Source organism: Schistocerca cancellata, chromosome 4 (assembly GCF_023864275.1).
Source record: "Schistocerca cancellata isolate TAMUIC-IGC-003103 chromosome 4, iqSchCanc2.1, whole genome shotgun sequence".
Lineage (NCBI taxonomy): Eukaryota > Metazoa > Arthropoda > Insecta > Orthoptera > Acrididae > Schistocerca > Schistocerca cancellata.
The window spans coordinates 642,286,888-642,308,620 of NC_064629.1; the positions used below are offsets into that span (position 1 = coordinate 642,286,888).

General features: G+C 37.2%; 1 protein-coding gene across 2 annotated transcripts in view; it reads left to right on the top strand.

Moving 5' to 3' along the window:
- LOC126183464 (glutamate receptor ionotropic, kainate 2-like) overlaps positions 1-21,733 on the top strand; it is a 499,151-nt gene that overhangs the window by 377,567 nt on the left and 99,851 nt on the right. For both annotated transcript variants that reach the window (XM_049925465.1, XM_049925464.1), the window contains 2 exons: positions 13,167-13,251; positions 20,213-20,351. In XM_049925465.1, the coding sequence (XP_049781422.1) occupies positions 13,167-13,251; positions 20,213-20,351 (224 nt within the window). The remainder of the gene's footprint in view (positions 1-13,166; positions 13,252-20,212; positions 20,352-21,733) is intronic.

A 21,733-nucleotide genomic window follows, 5' to 3' on the forward strand; every position in this document is an offset into this window, starting at 1 on the left:
ATATATAGAAGGAAAAGAATGGGCCCAAGTCTGGATCCTTGAGGGACTCCAGTTTTGATTATTCCTACATCTGAAAGATATGTTCTAGTGCTAACATTTAGTTTATATGTTATTGCTGCTTTTTGTTTTCGATTTGTCAGGTATGAGAAGAACCATTTTAATGTGGTGCCTCTAATGCCATACTTTTGGAGTTTTTCCAACAGGATTTTGTGGTCCAAAATATCAAAAGCTTTGCTTAGATCTAAAAAAATATCAGCAACATTTTGTTTCTTATTCAGTGCTTCTAGAGCATTTTGTAAGAAATTATATATGGCACTGGTTGTTGATTTCTTTTTCCGAAAACCATGTTGGTCATCTGCAAGGATTTTGTTCTTATCCAGAAATTCCATTAATCTGTTACACATGATTCTTTCGATGGGTTTGGCAAAAACTGATAATAATGAGACTGGTCTATAGTTTTCCAGATCCTTGAGGGACTCCAGTTTTGATTATTCCTACATCTGAAAGATATGTTCTAGTGCTAACATTTAGTTCATATGTTATTGCTACTTTTTGTACTTCTGTCGGAATTCACAATGGGCATGAATGGATGAAGGTGATCTGTCAGGATGATTACGTATGTATCATCCATCAGAGTCATATCTAGACATATCAGAGGTCCCATATTATTCCAACTGCACATGCCCCACACCATTACAACAGAGCCACCACCAGCTTGAACAGTCCCATGCTGACATGCTAGTTCCATGAATTCATAAGGTTTTCTCCATACCCATACATATCCATTCACTTGATACACTTTGAAATGAGACTCACCTGACCAGGCAACATGTTTCAAGTCATCAACAGTCCAATGTCTGTGTTGATGGGCCCAGACAAGGGGTAAAGCTTTGTGCCATGCAGTCATCAAGGGTACACGAGTGGGCCTTTGGCTCCAAAAGCCAATATCGATGATGTTACGTTGAATGGTTCGCACACTGACACTTGTTGATGGGCTGACACTTGTCTTATACATGGTGGTCCATTCATCATGACTGGGCCACATATATCATGAAATAAGTGTCAAACAAAAAAACTAAAAATAACAAAACCTGTCTAGCTTGAAGGGGGAAACCAGACGGCGCTATGGTTGGCCCCCTAGATGGCGCTGCCAAAGGTCAAACGGATATCAACTGCATTTCTTTAAATAGGAACCCCCATTTTTTATTACATATTCATGTAGTACGTAAAGAAATATGAATGTTTTAGTTGGACCACTTCTTTTGCTTTGTGATAGATGGTGCTGTAATAGTCACAAACATATTGCTCACAATTTTAGATGAACAGTTGGTAACAGGTAGGTTTTTTAAATTAAAATACAGAACGTAGGTATATTTGTACATTTTATTTGGGTTATTCAAATGTGATACATGTACCTTTTTGAACTTATCATTTCTGAGAATGCATGCTGTTACAGCGTGATTACCTGTAAATACCACATGAATGCAATAAATGCTCAAAATGATGTCCGTCAAATTCAATGCATTTGGCAATACGTGTAACGACATTTCTCTCAACAGTGAGTGGTTCACCTTCTGTAATGTTTGCACATGCATTGACAATGTGCTGATGCATGTTGTCAGGCATTGTCAGTGGATCACGATAGCAAATATCCTTCAACTTTACCCACAGAAAGAAATCCGGGGACGTCAGATCTGGTGAACATGCGGGCCATGCTTCGACGACCAATCCACTTGTCATGAAATATGCTATTCAATACCACTTCAACTGAACACGATCTATGTGCCGGATATCTGTCATGTTGGAAGTACATCACCATTCTTTCATGCAGTGAAACATCTTGTAGTAACATCAGTAGAATATCACGTAGGGAATCAGCATACATTGCTCCATTTAGATTGCCATTGATAAAATGGGGGCCAATTATCCTTCCTCCCATAATGCTGCACCATACATTAACCCGCCAAGGTCGCTGATGTTCCACTTGTAGCAGCAATCATGGATTTTCTGTTGCCCAATAGTGCACATTATGCCAGTTTTCGTTACCACTGTTGGTGAATGACGCTTTGTCGCTAAATAGAATGCATGCCAAAAATCTGTTATCATCCTGTAATTTCTCTTGTGCCCAGTAGCAGAACTGTACACAACATTCAAAGTCATTGCCATGCAATTGCTGGTGCATAGAAATATGGTACGGGTGCAATCGATGTTGATGTAGCATTCTCAACACCAATGTTTTTGAGATTCTCGATTATCACGCAATTTGTCTGCTTCTCATGTGCAGATTAGCCACAACAGCAGCTAAAACACCTACTTCAGCATCATCATTTGTTGCAGGTCATGGTTGACATTTCCACATGTGGCTGAACACTTCCTGTTTCCTTAAATAAAGTAACTATGCGGCGAACGGCCTGGACACTTGGATGATGTTGTCCAGGATACCGAGCAGCATACATAGCACATGCCTGTTGGGCATTTTGATCTCAATAGCCATACATCAACACGATATTGACCTTTTCTGCAATTGGTAAACGGTCCATTTTAACATGTGTAATGTGTCACGAAGCTAATACCGTCCACACTGGCGGAATGTTACGTGATACCACGTACTTATACGTTTGTGACTATTACATCGCCATCTATCACAAAACAAAAAAAGTGGCCCAACTGAAACATTCATATTTCTTTACGTACTACACGAATATGTAATAAAAAAAGGGGGTTCCTATTTTTAAAAAATGCAGTTGATATCCTTTTGACATATGGTAGTGCCATCTAGTGGGCCAACCATAGCACCATCAGGTTTCCCCCTTCAAGCTAGACAAGTTTCGTTCTTTGTAGTTTTTTCGTTTGATGCTTATTTCATGAGATATTTGGCTCAGTCACTATCAATGGACCAACCTGTATAAGTGTTGCCAACCACAGTGCTGTCTTTGCCTGTTTATGTATCTCTGTATTTGAATATGCATGCCTATACCAGATTCTTTGGCACTTCAGTGTATTTAGATGTAGATGTAGAGTTGGGGAGCTGTCACCTGTCCCACATTAAACTGCCCTTCCCCTATAACATTGGGACAAATGGGTAAGAATTATCCAGTAATAGTCATAGCCTTTCTGGAAACTTTACAGACTATAAGTGTCCTGTCCAGCTAGTCCAGAAACATGTATCTTGCATTTCTGTTCCTTCTATATCAACAAAATTACCAGCACTGTGAACGAGGTTGTGTCACTACTCTTCTTGTCACTTAATATCACATAGGTCTTGAACAACTTAACCAGAGATTAGATTAGATTAGATGCACTTTTCATTCCAATTGATCCATAGTTAGGAGATCCTCTGGGATGTGGAACAAATCAAAAAATAAGAATACGCAATAAATATTTAGAAAATAAGAACAAATATGCTAATGTACCTCTCACAGATCTCAAATGAAATTGCCCTTGTAGAAGTGGAATTGATAAAAAATACAGTAGTCTGGTTGTACATAGTATTCGCAATATGTGGTTCTTTTAATAACACAGGCAAATCAGTCAGTTCTACTAGGAAATTCATCAATGGAGTAGAAGATGGTGGCCACCAATAAATCTTTCAGACTCTTCTCAAACTGAACTTAATAATTGGTTAAGCTTTTTATGGCTGCTGGTATGTTATTGAAAATGTCTATTGCTGAATAGTGGACACCTTTTTGAATCAAGGTAAGTGGCTTTAAATCAGGGCTCCAATTAGCCCTTATCATGCCCTTAAATAGGAATATCCTACCAAAAATCTACCCTCATCACCCAGAGTAGTTACTAAGCTGCAGGAGAGCTGTAGTGCCAGGACAGTGATTTCAGTCAGAACAATCTATATATGTGCATGTTTATGTGTGTTCTGTATTAGTTAGTTCTGAAGAAGGACATCTTCTGAGAGCTTAGCAACTTTTCAGTCTGGTTGATATGCCAATCAGCCACTCATTGCCTTATCTATAAGGTGAGTGCCAACTCTTATTCCTTCCACATTGTACGCCATCCAGGACTTTCTCTTAACCTATTTATAACTCCCAGATATCAGTATTTATCCACAGATGTCTGTCTAGTAGTGCCACAAATTGTGATCAATAGTTTTTACAACTACCTTAACTCCACAATTGAGTATATTTTATATAACTTATGGTGGCATGCACTGAACTTTTCATTCTGGTAAGCAGTTCTAATAGAATAAAATACCATTTTATAATATGAAGTTACATTTTTGGCAACATTGTCGCTCATTGGGTTGTAAAACTTGGACCTCAGTTGCCACAGGAGATCCTTTAGAGTTAATAGCAGAGCTAAGTTTGTGAGATATTACTGAGAGTGTGAAGTACATATATAGCTTTTATATTTTTCTGGTTGAAAGGCTTCTGTCAGATGAGGGACTGGGTCCAAGGATAGTCAAAATAAGTTCAAAGAGTTTCAAAATTTCACAGCATGCAGTCTGGAGCCCATCTGGTAATAAATTTCAACAAATCACACATTTATGACACATTTCTCCAGAAATATACACAACAAACAGTTATGGTCTTTGATAGAAAGAACTGAAAAGTGATCCATTGCAGACTTTGAGCATTTGTAATATGCATTCAGAGTAACATTTTTGCAGTGATCAAAATTATGTATGTTTAAAATTTCCAAAAATAATGAACAGTCCAAGTTACTAAATCGATCTTCTAACTGCCACATCACTGCGTAGAACATTTTACAGGAGGTTCTTCCAAAGTTTATTTCCAACATAACTGCAGTGTTATTCCTAAGATATTTTCCTACTGGTTCATCCAATGTTGGCCCTGAATCACTCCTTCAAATATTCTTTCACGTCTGTCACATTTGGTTTTCAACAAGTCTTAGAATTGATTAATTTTGTTATACATTAGCCAATGTCATAAGTTAGTGGTTGAAATATATCACATAAGACATCAGTGAGAAGTAAAATATATTCAAAGCTGTGTAGAACAAAATTTAAACTGACATCTTGCACCATATTTTCAAATCAACATGGTGTAATATAATTTTCTTGAAAAGTCAAACTATTTGACTGTGATATACTACTAAATGATGTTTCAACTCTTTATCATATTCACTGAGCAGAAGCATGAGTTCAACACAGTTGTATTTATTTAAATTTAGCATATATAACATCCTGACATACACTGAAGTGCCAAAGGAACTGGTACAGGCATGTGTATTGAAATACAGAGATATGTAAACAGACAGAATATGGCACTTTGGACGTTAATGCCTATATAAGACAACAAGCATCTGCCACAGTTGTTGGATTGTTTACTGCTGCTACAATGGCAGGTTATCAATTTTTAATTTAAGTGAGTTTGAATGTGGTGTTATAGTCAGTGCATGAGCGATGGGGCACAGCATCTCCAAGGTAGCGATAAAGTGAGGATTTTCCCATTCAACCATTTCACGAGTGTACTGTGAATATAGGGAATCCAGTAGAACATCAAATCTCTGACATTGCTGCAGCCGGAAAAAGGTCCTACAAGAATGGGACCAACAATGACTCAAGAGAATCATTGAACGTGACAGAAGTGCAACCCTTCTGCAAATTGCTGCAGGTTTCAGTGCTGGGCGGTCAACAAGTGTCAATGTGTGAACCATTGAATGAAACATCGTTGATATGGGTTTTGGAGCTGAAGGCCCTCTCATGTACTCTTGATGACTGCTGACACAAAACTTTACACCTCGTCTGGGCCTGTCAACACTGACGGTGGACTGTTGATATCTGGAAACATGCTGCCTTGTCGAACAAGTCTCATTTCAAATTGTATCGAGTGGATGAATGTGTGTGGGTATGGAGACAACCTCATGAATCTACGGACCCTGCATGTCAGCAGGATACTGTTCAAGCTGGTGGATGCTCTGTAATGGTGTGGGGCATGTGCAGTTGAAGTGATATGGGACCCCTGATGTGTCTAGTTATGACTCTGACATATATGTACGCATCCTGCCTGATCACCTGTATCCATTCATGTCCATCGTGTATTCTGACGGTCTTGTGCAGTTCCAGCAGGACAATGTGACACCCCAGATGTCCAGAATTGCTATAGGGTGGCTCCAGGATCCAGGAACACTATTCTGAGTCTGAACACTTCTGCTGGTCACCAACCTCCCCAGACATGAACATTGTTAAGCATATCTGGGATGCATTGCAACATGCTGTTCAGAAGAGATGTTCACCCCCTCGTTCTCTTATGGATTTATGGACAGCCATTCAGGCTTCATAGTGTCAGTTCCCTCCAGCACTATTTCAGACATTAGTCAAGTCCATGTGACATAGTGTTGAGGCACTTCTGCATGCTCATGGGGTCCCTACCTGATATTAGGTAGCTGTACCAGTTACTTTGGCTCTTCAGTGCAGATGATTCAGTTGTAGATCTACCCAACTGTATTATGTTCTTTTCCTCATGGAAGCTGTGTCAGCAAAGTTGTGCACCTGAGTCCCACATTTAAACTTGCACTGCCCTGCTTCAGTTTCCTTGATTTTGCCACTCACTGGTATCATATACAACAAGCTATGTTACTTATGTTCCTGCCAACAGCAGCTTACCTATACCATGGTTATTATAACCTGTTAAGATTGTTTATGCAGTTGAGATCCCATAACACTATATACCACATGTGCAATTAGTAATTTACCTTCACCACAAGTACCATAGCTCCATAAAAGGAATTACAGTTTAGTTGTTGTAGCCTCTCACCAAGGTCCACAGCAGTCACAATGTGGGACATGGTGGTTGGAGTGGGGCAGTGGGTCTTGGATCTCCAGTCACAGTTTGTACAGCCTGTTCAGGGAATCATAACTCATAGTGAGTGCAAAGTTATAAATTTTGCAGTGAATCATGAAAAACTTACAGCACTAATCCAAAAACATTGTATAATATCACATTTGTTAACCAATGAGAGGAATTCTTTCCAGCTTTAATATTTCTATTAGTTTTGCCATTCTTTCCAGGTTATGACATTTAAGCAGTACTTTCTTTGCATCCATTGAATAAACACCACAGATAACATGCTAAGGAGAAATATACTTCGGTAAATGTGGTCTATCTTTTGGACCTTTTTTTATGGGTTGTATGTATTCTAGATTCTTTCCACACTTTAAACATTTCCTCTGTGCCCCAGATCTTGTATACAGGATGATTCAAGAGCAACTTTACACACTTTGTGGGTGTAATGTATGCATCAAAAGAAGACTAAAATATTAAATAAAATTTTGTCTAAAATTGCTTTATTTCTGGCTTATGATGCATAATGTCAGTTGTGGTAGGGATTACTTCATGGGCCGGTACAAGCTTTTGCCATGTATGTTATGCCTGCACATCAACTGATGCTGCTTTTTACAGCCCCTCTACACTGCTCAGTTGATTCTAGCATGAAATGGCATTGTTTAGTTGACTTTAGTGTGATACACTGTACTGTATGGTGCTGTTGTAGTGTAGCAGCACCAGACTTTCTACATACAGTCATTCCGTTGGTATTTCACAGACAGCAGTCATTGAATATAATACAATGGCCTCAATGGCATACTCAGACAGTGAATATATGGATAGGCATCTCCTTTATTTTGCAACAGAAGGCAATGCACAAACAGCAAGATGATGATACATGGAAAAGTTTTTAAATAGAAAAGTACCAAACCATACGAATTCCACAGCTGTGTACAGGCATTTATGGGACTATGGCATTTGTAGTGTGCCACCGTTTGTTTGTCTTCAACTGGATGGGGTGGGTGTTGAGAACATGCTGGATATGCTAGATGAAGAATGGCCGTAAGTACCTGCTTTATAAGTGCCACTGTAAAGGTTCCTCAATCAATGGTATGACACCAGCTTAGGAGACAGCAATTCCACCCATTTTACACGCAGAAGGTACATGCTCTGACACCTGTAGACTACCCTAGATGTCAGAATTTCTGTCAGTGATTACTCATGTGTTATGCTGCTGATCCACTGTTTGGTTGTCAGGTACTATTTATAGATGAGAGCCTCTTTATCTGTGTGGGTATTGTGAATGCTTCTAACATTCATATGTGACGTGTGGGCATATAAGAATCTTCACATTATTATGCTATGAGGATATCAACATCATTTTGAAATGAACATTTAGTGCGCTATAGTAGACAATTAGTTACTCAGACTGCATGTTATCCCACAATGCATGACTGGCGGGTGGGAATAGACAGTTTTTGGATGATGAATTGTATGGTCTGCTTCATGATGTCCCACTTGCTAAACAACCCAACTTATGGGGTATGCATGATGGTGCGCCTGCACATTTCAGTCAGGAGGAAAGGGAGTGTCACACTTTTACTTGTCCCAATAAGTGGATAGTTCATGCAGGACCAGTTGCTTGGCCCACCTGATCTCCAGATATTAAGCCCTTAGTCATGTGCATTTGTGGCCATATCAGTGAGCTCCTGTATGATGTCTCAAATGACAATATAGCACTACTACAGCAGTGAATAAAAAAAGTCTGTGCAGCTGTTTGGAAAATGGGGTGAACAGAGCCTACAACACACTGAGAGTGGTAACATGTTGAGCACATCACTGTATTTATCTACATGGATATCATTTTGAAGATGTTATGAGGTAAATGTTCAGTACATAGTAATGTAGAATTTTTTGTCCCTTCATGTCATTGCTTTCAGAGAAGAATTAATTTTGCATTGTTTGTGATGCTCTACTCTACTGCATATCTTGGAAATAATCTTGGAAATAAAGCAATTTCAGACAAAACTTTATTAACATTTTATTCTTATTTTCATGCATATATTATGCCCAAAAAATGTGTACAGCTACTTTTGAATCACCTTGTGTAATATATAATATAGCGCATTTCCTTCTTTCAACACCTCTGCCCTACTTCTATTTTCTGTAGATGCTTTGTCATTTTTCAACTTGCTGATTCTTTTCTTCAACTCATCTATTATAAATGCAAGTAACTTGTCTTCCTTCTTTTTCCCATTACCTTGCAAAATTCTACAAGTTGTAGTGGATCTTCTTTCCTTTGGGAGAACATCCATCTTTGTAATAATTTGCCTGTAGTGGCCACTATGCTGCCATTCTCATCTGGATTAATGTTGAATTTCATTTGAATACCACTTATTGAGTTTTCCATCCTCATAAGAATCTCCTCGATTTGTTGGGGAAAAGTAGAGTTTTGCAGTGGTTACACATTTCAGTAGGTATTGTACACAGTAGCTCAGCTTTCAAATTTGACTTTTCCATCAGTTAGCAAACAAGTACATGTATTTGTACACACACACACACACACACACACACACACACACACACAAATTACTTACTTCATTTAATTGGATAATCATCCCCAGATCATTTAGTTATCACTGCACCACAATGAGATGTATCTTGGCTCTGGTTGACTTCAATCCTAACCTTAGCTTCCCATATTGAGAACACAAACCCCTTTCTTCATTCCCTATCAACCACCCCCATCTCATTACAACACTGTTGATGACACCTCCTTATATGCCAATATCTCCCTTGCCCACAGCTTTACAGTATTGAGCACTACCTCTACCAACATCCTTCCAGCTCCAAACCCACCACTCTATTCCTTATACATTTGACTTATTATTTCCTGAGCTATTGCTTCTTCTCCATTGAGTGGAAGATATACGTGCAAATCTGTGACATGGCCATCGGCACCACCAAGGTATCCTCTTGTGCCTAACTGTTTATGGACTGTCTAGAGGAAACCATCCTAGCCATTCACGATCATAAACCCCTTATCTGGTTCAGGTTCATCAATGATAACTTCATCATCTGGACCCAAGGCAAACACACTGTATCCAAATTCTCCTATGGTTTCAATGCCTTCTCTCCCACCTATTCGTATAATTTACTAGGGCATGATAATAAAGCTATGCATCTGTATGTTTGTGTGTATGTATACCCTGTACTAGCAGGCTCTGAGGAAGGGCACTATTGGAAAGCTTTGAAACACTTCCCGTCGTATATGTGGGCTTATTGGCTGCTCAGCACCTCAACTATGTGTTGGTTTTTTGCTGTTACTCCTTCCATTAATATTAACATTGCAAACCTTTAATTTAAAAACAAAATGTAATTAACATTCCAATGACATATGTTATGTGAGGTACTCACCATCACAAATACTAATATCAAATATACAGGTCTTAGGAGGAAACCCATTGTCCTGCTTTGTATCACACCAGGCTCAGAAGTGAACACAGCACAGAAATAAAAATTAAATAACATCAAAATAAATATTGAGTGATGCCTGAAAAGTAAGTGATATTAAAGTGTAGGAGTTCCTTGCAGACTGGGGGAGTGGCTTTGTACGTAAAAAACACATGTATCACAGGACTGCACTGAACAGGTATTTGAATGTTGTGCAGGGGCAGTCGAAAACTTTTAATTGTTGTTGTCCATAGGTCCCCTAACTCTGACTTCAGAGAATTTCTGCTCAAGCTAGGGAGGGTTCCTGATTCACTTTGTAGGAATTATCAGAAAATAGTTATATGTGGTGACTTCAATATAAATTTTGTATATGCTTGTGCAAGAAAAAGAATGTTGATAGATACCCTAAATTCATATGATCTGGTGCAGACTGTATTTTTTCCAACTAGGATGCATGGGAACAGTAGCACAGCCATAGATAATATTTTTAATCATTCTTCATTACTAGATGGGCATTCTGTTAGTAAAAGCATGAATGGCCTTTCAGACCATGATGCACAAATTTTAACACTAAAAGGCCTTTGTACTCAAACAAATGTCACATATAATTACAAACTATGTAGGAAAGTTAATCCAACAGGAATAGAGAGTTTTTTCAAACCTTGTTAAGGAACAAGAGGGGCAGGATGTTTATAGTGCTAATAATATAGATGATAAATATAATGCTTTCCTTATTACATTTCTCATGCTCTTTGAGAGTTGCTTTCCATTAGAATGTTCTAAATGGGGTACTAGCAGTAGTAATAGGCAGCCCGAGTCGCTGACTAGTGGTATAAGGACATCATGTAGAACAAAGTGGGAATTCTCTCAAAATGTTAGAAGCAGTCACAGTCAAGCAACTGTAGCCCATTACAAATAGTACTGCAAGGTGCTTAAAAATATTAATAGCAAGTCAAACAGTACATGGTATACAAATAGAGTAGCTAATTCACAGGTTAAAATTAAAACCATATGGTCAGTTGTAAAGGAAGTGTCTGGTCAGCAGCACAAGGTCGACTATATCAAGTCAGTTTGCAGTAAAAATATTTCTGTTACTGATAAATTAGATATATGTACAGTATTTAACATTCATTTTCTGAGCATTGCTGGTGAATTAAATAAAAAATTAGTTTCTATAGGGAATCATATAACTTTCTTGGCAAATGCCTGTTTGAGATTGATGTCTGAAATACTCATCTGTGATATAGACAAATGGAGATTGAGTCAATAATTAAATCACTGAAGACTAGGGACTCTCATGGATATGATGGAGTGCCTAGCAGAATATTAAAGTACTGTGATGTGCATGTTATCCCCATATTTAGCCATATTTGTAATTTTTCCTTTTGTAATGGTCACTTTCCTGAATGATTAAAGTACTCAGTAGTGAAGCCGATTTATGAAAAGTGAGAAAAGGATAATTTAGTCAATTTTAGACTTGTTTCTATGCCATCACTGTTTGCTAAAGTTATTAAAAAGGCTGTGTATGTAAGGATAATTGATCATTGTATATCACACGATTTGTTATCATAAGTACAGTTCACCCTTAGAAGTTGTTTAACAACTGAAAATGTTATATTCTTTTTTCTCTGTGAGGTACTGGATGGGTTAAACAAAAGGCTTCAAATGTTAGGCATATTTTTTGGTTTAACTAAAGCGTTTGATTGTGTTGATCACAAAATATTGCTTCAGAAGTTGGATATTTACAGAATATGGGGAGTATCTCACAATTGGTTCACCTCTTCCTTTAGCAACAGACAGCAAAAGGTAATTATTCACAATGTTGAGAATGGCTGTGATGTGGGGTCTGAGTGGGATACAGTCAAGTGGGAAGTGCCCCAGGGATCAGTGTTGTGGCTACTAGCGTTCCTTATTTATATAAATGATTGCCCTCTAGTATTACGGGTAACTCTAAAACATTTCTGTTTACTGATGACACTAGCTTGGTAGTAAAGGATGATGTATGCAACACTGACCCAGTTTCAAATAGTGCAGTTCATGACATAAGTTCATGGCTTTTAGAAAACAAAGTAATGCTAAATCACAGTAAGACTCTGTTTTTACAGTTTCTAACACACAATTCAACAAAACCTGATGTTTTAATTTCACAGAGTGGGCATATGATTAGTGAAACTGAACAGTTAAAATTTCTAGGTGTTCAGATAGATGGTAAACTCTCATGGAAAGCCCATGTTCAGGATCTTGTTCAAAGACTTAGTACTGCCATTTTTATTATTCAAACGGTATCTGAACTGAGTGATTTTTCAGCACAAAAATGATTCTACTTTGCTTATTTTCATTCACTTATGTCATATGGTATTAATTTTTGGGGTAGCTCTTCGCATTCCAGAAGGACATTTTTGGCTCAGAAATGGGCAGTTCCACACATAAGGGGTGTAAGTTCACGAACCACTTATCGACCCCTCTTCACAAATCTGGGTATTTTGACATTGGCCTCTCAATATTTATATATTCCTTACTGTCATTTAATGTTAACAACATTAGCTTATCCCCAAGAATAAGCAGCTTTCACTCAGTTAACACTCGGCAGAAATCAAACATGCATTTGGATCAGACTTCCTTAACTCCTGTGCAGAAAGGTGCTTGAATTCAAAAATCTTAGCAGTAATTCATGTCCTTTTAAATCATAACTGAAGAGTTTCCTCATGGGTCACCCCTTCTATTCTGTTGAGGAGTTCCTTGAAAAATTAAGCTGATTCTTGTTCTATTATTGATTGCATTTACTTAAACTTATGGATTGGCTTATTTTGGTTCATAAATATTTTATTTTTATCTGTTATTACTTCTATGTTGTAATTTCATATACTGACACGTTCCATGACCTTGGAGATTTGCTCCTCAATTTGGTCATATGGAACTTGATGCATGTAAAATTTTTTTCTTTGTAATATCATTATATTTTTTACATTACAGAATGCAGATTTGGCTATCACAGACTTGACAATTACAGCTGAACGGGAGAGTGCTGTGGATTTTACTATGCCGTTCATGAATTTAGGTATGCAATTTATTTGAAAATAAAGTTTCACAACAGTGATGATGTTATTGCAGATACCTTTCAGGCACTTTATGAGATACTGACACAAATGATGAGAGAGGATCAACAGTTCTGAATTAGAGTATATATTATCTGAATGGAAACATAGTGGTTGGTTAGATGTGACTGACAACCTAGCAAATGAAATATTTCTAGATTTCTTATTACAAAAAGGAAAATGTATATCCAAGTAAGGGAAGTGACTAAAAATAAAAGTGACAAACAAAATTTTTTATTTTCATTTTTTTGTTGATTAATCTGTTGTTTGTGATGTTTCTGCGTAGCTGATTGCCTCAATCTATACATCTATTTCATAGTGTTTTGCCAATGTAATTTGTCATCGTATCCTGTCATTTCTTGTTTAAAGGGTGTGTCAATTTAAGGCAGCACTTAGTAAAACATTGCCCTTCCACTATCTTCCTCATTCCACTATACACTGATTTTCTATGCTGTGGCTGCCCATTTGGAACATGTCTAAATTTCATCCATAATGTAGTTGTCAGGATGGCACAAGCTGTCAAAACTGAACTCCACTACTACTCCACAGATATACTGCCTCATTATGGCAGTCATATGAATGAGAGTGCTATGAAAAATTTTCTCTCAACACATAGAACTCTCTTGGCAATAATCACAAGAAGATTGCAACAAGTATCTCACTGGTATATCATGAAATAAATTTAAACTGTGTTTGCTAAACGCACTGTTATTTCACAAACAATGATAAGTTACAATCTGGGGTACCACTAGGCCTACTGAAGTAAACATAAATATACATAAAGAAGAATATAACTTATAAAATTCCAAACTGAGGTAACTAAAGGTCTCAAAATAATTAAGAGAATAATAAGTTATCTACTAGAGTGGTGAAGACTTACTATACAGACAGACATTGGCTATCAGTTCGGTTATAAATGCAGTTAAAGAATAAAGAATTGCTAGCAGCTTTATAACTATAATAGGTGAAAACAGAGATATATACTCAACAATGGAAGATAAAATCAAAATAGGAGTCTTCAATCATACCAGCATTTTTATTTCAACAATGTACATGATTTATAAAAATTATGTACATTAACACATTTCAGCCAAAGCCAGATTCAGATTTTTTCTGATAAGAGAATAAAAATGTGTAATGAGAAATGTACATTGAGACTGCTAGTGTTCCCCGACAGCACTGAACCTTCAGGTTTGTTTGATGTTGCTAGTTTGTCCTCGCCCAAGGGGTGATTCACGGAAGGTGGAGGGTTCACGGATTTCTAGGCAGAGGGCAAAATTTGGGTATTTGTTGGATGTCTCTTGCCATTTGCCTTAAAAAAAGTGAAATGTTGTCCCTCAATGAAATTTCAACTCAGTAAGCCTGAGCCATTTCAGTTTTTAGGACAGGAGATAATTATCAGAGGCAGATAATTAGTTCCTCGAGGAAGTAGCAGCTAGGTCAGAAAGAATTTCAATGAAGTTGGTCTGACTGTCAGTGGATCTAATCTTATACATGGAGAAGGCTCTGCAGCAGGTATTCAGCACAGTGGGTGCCAACAGTTGCAAAATTGTTGTTCATATTGACACCAGTGATGCCTGTTGCCTTGGTGCGGAGACTGTAAGTCTCAATCCTTAGGCTTTATCAATTGTATATATAACCCTGGTTGCAACTTTATTTCTTCACCTATTCTATCATGTGGTGAATTGTAGTCAGATGCACAACATTCAGAAAGCAGTTTCTTGAGTGATAGAATACATTTGGCATCACATGAGGGAGTTTTTGGAGTATAAAAACTACCCTGTACACCACATGAGGATATAACTATATGAGAAAACAGAGCCATGAGCAGGCCTCTTGTAATTTTTGTAGAGGAAATAAACATCATTGCAAGTCAGAAAGAGGAAATTAAAAAAAAGGAGGTATTATAAGACCACAGAATCATTTTGTGTAAGGTTTTTGAATTACTTTAGCTCATTAAAATTAACATCAAACTGCAGTGAAAGTTATATTCTGTCAAATAGTCTTTACACCAATGGTAGTTGTTAAAAAGTATCAGATTGGCAAAAATCTTCAGAGAAAGCTTGGAAAATCATCTAAGGTACTTAAATTAATCATGCCACAGGGATGAGAAGAGATTTAAAACTGCTGTGCCTGTACTGGAAGATGCAGTTATTTAGAACAGGAGCTGGGGTCCAGTAATCTTATGCCATTGCACTAAACATATTTTCTATCAATTATCTTGAGTAGTTAATGAGATACACAACTCACAAGGGTTTTTGTTAAGAGGATGCACAGATAAGAATCAGTGACCACAAGGTTACTGTAGCATCATTCAAAATTGAATGAAATTTAATGTACCAAGAAAATGATGAATAAATACTTGAGCAGTCATCAGAAAACATTTATGCAGTGGATGGGGAATTGTGGATATGGAGTGGCAGTGTGTGTGTGTGTGTGTGTGTGTGTGTGTGTGTGTGTGTGTGTGTGTGTGTGTGTGTGTGTGTGTGTGGGAGGGGGGGGAGGGGGGTTGGGAGGTAGGGGGCAGAGGTGGTGGGAGGAAAATGTGGACAATTTCTTGTGAAAATTCAGACTACTTTTGGTCATGTACTCCATATGTTTGTCCCACAAGAGAGAGTGAGAAATAAAGTGGTCCACCATGGTTCAGTAACAATATTAGAAAGTTACTAAAAAAACAGGGAGAGATGTTACACAATAGGGGTTGTTCATTACAAAGATCCTTAATCAAAGAATTATGAGATTCACAATACAAAATGAGCCACAAACATATTACTTCCTACAATATATGTCTTTTGCAACTTAGATTTTTATAGGTGGTGGGCATAAAGCTTGTCTTGGAGTACACACCATATAAATGGAACAGAAAATACAGAAAATCATTCTAGTACATTATGCCACTGTTTTCTAGTACACAATGTGGGTATGAGAGTCTTGGAGGATGCTTTAATACTGGTTTTGGGGATTTGCTATGGCTTTAAGTTCTGTTGACCGTTTGCAGGGAATTTCTGATGATGGAGGAAGTGAAATTTGTCAGTGAAGTAAGGTTACAGCTTCAAATGTCTTCAACTTTAGAATGGAAATGTATTAACAGTTAATGAATTACCACTTTTCAAGAAATGATTGAATGTATAATTGTATGTTTAGAATACACAGGAGACAGAAGTGACGAAATGCAAAAATTTATATGCAGTGTTAGGAGAACACTTTTTTCCACAATTTCCATAGATACGCAACAAATATTATGCCCATACCTGTGCATAATTAAGCAATGTGTTCAAGTTCTTGTGGACAAAAGCAAGTCATCTAACCATGAACAATAAATTCAGGAAAGAAAGTTCAAGACAACATATTAATTTAGCAAAAACTTCCATCACGCTTAGTTCTCTGATCTGCTTATACTTTATGTGAAACGGAGATGATTGAGATAATATTAGATTTAATTGAAGATGCTACCCTGACAGTTTGCTCATGCATCATCAAAGTTCCTGAAATACTTTGTTAACAACTCTGGATGGGTAGCCATCAAAGTTCCTGAAATCCTTTGTTAACAACTCTGGATGGGTAGCTGTTAGGTGTGAACAGGCTTGTAAGGTTGGTAGCACAGCTGGGACACTACTACAGATGCACAATAAATGTTTTACAATGAGTATCCCATAATTAATGGCAGAGGTTAATTAGTTAGTTAGTTAGTTAGTTAACTTCATGTTTCATGGATCACTTGCATGATAAATCATTATGAAGTAGGATGAGTCATTTTACATTCATGTTTCAAATTAATTAGTAAATATTGATACATGTTGAAAATTTATAGTGCTCAACATGTAGCCATAATTACAAATTAATTTGCAGTGTGAATGTATAATGATCTAACTTCTATCAAAAATTATAATACTGCAAATGTGGCATACTCATCATTGAAACAAAAAGCTGTGACTGATGTATTGTAGAACAGCCACACTTTCTTTTCATTGATTAATATGAAATTAATAAAAAAGGCCATTCCAGTTTCTTTGTAGAACTTTATTTAATCCACAACAAGTTTCAACTTCTATGTTAAGTCATTATCAAATTGTTCTGAAACTGTCATAAATATGATGATATATATGCATACATAAATGAAGATGAAAAGAAAGGTGTACATACGGACTTTTGTTAAGAAACAGAAATTTATGATGACCTAAAAAATACAAAAGAAAACACTCTTAATGAGCAGAGCACACTTAAAAGCTTGAGATCCTTGGACATCTGCCTCTCTATTAATCATAATTTCTGTGATAATAATAATAATGATAGTAAAGATTTTATTGTCTTTAGGCCATTACAGCAATTGACAATGTCAAATGAAGTTACAATTTATAATACAGTGTGATAAGGTATTGACAATTCATAATTGTATCTAGATGGTGTTTAGATGTTTCTAAACTCACTCTGTAAGCAGTCCATGACACATCCAAGCTACACTGGTATCCAAGCTGTGCTAACAACCCCTGCAGTTCCCTGTAGTTCAATTTTTGCACACTAAAAACATAATTCTACACCTGACATGGGTGCCTGGTCCACTGCAACTGTGTTACACTTTTATTAAAAGAAATACTGCTAGTCTCTTCCTTATAAAACATACAAACTAGAATTCTCAGATATGTCAGAACATAAATCTTCATAAACTCAAAGAATAATTATAATGTAATGACTTAAAAAAGTCTTTAGACAACCATAACCTCACAATAACATTACACAAGCAAGATTTTAAATCTACCAGACTTTTGCTTTGGTCATTACTTCTCCACCATAAGTTTTATAATGTATTTGTACATATGCACTGCTGGAAAAAATTAATACACATTTTTAGAGGTTTCTATTTCACTCACAATTTATTGTTGCAACAGTGCGTATGGAGTACATGAAATGATTACATTTGCAGATCAATAGCACAAATGGTGCTGAGTTACCAACTATCTACCCGTGCTGAAACACCTATATTAGTATGTAGTGTAGCCTCCATGAGTGGCAATGCAGGCAATGACCTGGCATCCAGTCGATTGTACAGATGGTGAATACTGTCCTGAGATGTGTTATTTCCTGCCTCCTTGATCTGTTTGTGTAGTTCAGTAAGAGTTATTGGCTGATGAGTTGCATGAATCACTTCTCAACCCGTCATATCCCACACATGTTTGACTGGAGACAAGTCTGGAGATCATGCTGGTCTGGAAAGTTGCTGCATGCTTTTCAGAGCATTTTGAGTTTCATGCACAGTATTTGGCTGAGTGTTATCATATTAGAACAACACACCACTTTCCTGTTGCAATAATGACAAAAGAATGGGTCTAACAACATTCTGCATGTCCCAAACAATGATTAGTGCCCCCTCCAGAAACACCAAAGGTGTAGTTTATTGCACCCCAAAACATAAGACCCAGGATGGGACCAGTTGTCTTGGATGAATGCATTCTGTGTGTGAGCATTCACCAGGTTTATGACATATGCACAAATAACTATCACTTTTATGCAGGCAGAATCTGCTTTTACTACTGAAGACCATGCCATGCTATTCCATCTTCAAAATGATTCTCTGACAGCACCAGTCAAGCCATGCACATCAACACTGTTGCGTGAGCAGTAGATGTGCTAGAGATGAATGTTCCTGTTGTCCAACTTCTAATAACTGGTTTTCAACTGTCCATATTGACACATCTGGTCTCACAAGCCCTCTTATCTGTTCTATAATAGCTTTATGATCTGGCACTGCTGTCCCTGCAGTATGACGATCCCGGGAAACACGTCTGTGCTGCGGGGATATCCAGAATATCATCTATGGCTGTGAGAATGTTCACATAACCACTGATAAAAGAATCGCTGTGCAACTGATACAGCACATACAACTTGTGTAGCAATTGTATAAAAGGATCATCCTGCCCCTTGGAAGGCTACAATTTGATCCCTTTTAAACTTGCTCAGTTGGCCATAGGAAGCATGAGTGCATCTCTGTGACACTGTTGTCTCCTTGCTTCACATATTTGCACCACAGTGGGCCTTCTGGCTGTGAGCATTCCCTATTGAAGGGTGGACACAGATACCACTATACTATCTGTTTGCAGACAATGCTGAAATCATTATTAGTACATCTACTACCCCCATGTGGCATATGCCATAATTGGATTAAAATCAATGTCGTCCTTCTAAGTGTACTAATTTTTTTCCAGCAGTATACATATGTAAGCCTCATTTCATTGTCTTCAGTTATGTAGATGTATAGTTATGTACATGTATGGTTATGTACATGCATATATCAATCATAATTATGGCAGTTTCGGAACCAGTTGACAATGGCTTAACATAAAAGACAAAGCTGGTAGTAGACAAAATAGAGTTCTAAAGAGCACCTGGAGTGGCCTTTTCTCTAAACAAATAAACAGTCATGCAGCACATGGAGAAATTTCCAGTATGAAATTAGTCTTCCAAATTTAACATAAGGATTCATTGTCATATAATTTATATTTTTATTAGCTTCTTGCATCATTACAGGAAAAATGATGTTGGGACTAGCATAGGTGAAGTGGTCATGAAGCTTAAAGAATTACAGAAAGAATGTAAATCTGTGGAAATCAAGTTAATTATTCAATAATACCAGGAATAGTCTGAAAAAGTGATGTGTATTTGCAATTTATTTGACCCATAATTTTTTTTTAGAAATATGAGTTAATTTTAGCTCTTCTGAGAATGTAAGAGCATGTTTAACCATGCTCTCTATATTAATAAAATATGAGTTGCTTCTTCAGTTGAGACTAGTGTCAGGATTTTAAATGTTTTTTGGTTCAATAATCTATAACCCATAAACAACTTCTACAATATACAGAATGAATGAAGAATTTGATTTACAGTAGGCTTACTTAATTTTTTTTCTGTAAATACAAATACTTTTTCCAGGTATTGCTATCCTGTACAAGAAACCAATGAAGGCTGCACCAAAGCTATTTTCATTTATGGATCCTTTCTCCAAGGATGTTTGGATTGTAATGTTTGCAGCTTACATAGGAGTATCTCTTATGCTCTTTGTAATGGGCAGGTAAACATTTTTTTGTAAATTACTAATGTGGTCTGCTTATTTTTGTATCATAGAGTTACATTTTATTCATTCTTCATAACTGTTAATGCTAAATAATTGTTATCCTAAATGCACTTAGTTAGCAATGTGCCAATAGAAATAAAACCTCTTAATAACTATGTGGTAAGTTTTTATTTGGTCCTGTTGATTCACATTTATTTCAAAGCAGGTGCTTGTATTTATAAAGTTGATTCAGAATCATATAGTATTGTTTTACAGTTAAGGAGAACATTAGAGTATACTTATATTCAAACATTTTGCATATTACTGGTGTGAATATTTACATATAATGCTGAGACATGAAGCACATTGCACACATTGTTATGTACACAATGTGTAAATTATATATGAGGAACCTTTTAACCAACAATTTTTTACAACTTGGTATGAGAGTAACTAGTCAGAACTTTATGTCACTTAAATCTGAATTCTCATACCACTTTATGGTGTACTATGCTTTTTCTTAAACCCCTCTGCAGGTTAATAGATGTCTATAAATTCTAAAATGATGTAACTTCATACTGTTATGCATTTCTCATATATATTTTTCTCCACATATTGTGAAGATTACACTGTAAATAGAACTAAGCTTTATTTACAATTTAAGGAATATACAGATGCTGAGTTATCAAAAGGCATTTAAACACTGATACACTGATAAATGTGTTAGCTTTCTGTTCATTGTTTTTTCCATTCACGATTGCATACATTTACAGGGTAGACATATTTGCCTGCTCTGACATCAAGAAATTAAAACAGGACTGACTGCGGACCTTTGGTACAGAGCCGAGTGGAGGGTCTGAATCAGAGACTGAGACGGTTCTGCGACCATGTGGGCTGCAGATTCCTCGACTTGCGCCATAGGGTGGTGGGGTTTCGGGTTCCACTGGATAGGTCAGGAGTCCACTACACGCAGCAAGTGGCTACACGGGTAGCAGTTGTGTGGCATGGACTGGGCGGTTTTTGAGGTTAGATGGCCTCGGGAAAGTACAGAAAGGGCAACAGCTTCAAAGGGTGCGGGGCAAAGTCAGGACATGCGGGGACCAAGCAGCAATCGGTATTGTAATTGTAAACTGTCGAAGCTGCATTGGTAAAGTACCGGAACTTCAAGCACTGATAGAAAGCACCGAAGCTGAAATAGTTATAGGTACAGAAAGCTGGCTGAAGCCAGAGATAAATTCTGCCAAAATTTTTACAAAGGCACAGGCGGTGTTTAGAAAGGATAGATTGCATGCGACCGGTGGTGGCATGTTTGTCGCTGTTAGTAGTAGTTTATCCTGTAGTGAAGTAGAAGTGGATAGTTCCTGTGAATTATTATGGGGGGAGGTTACACTCAACAACCG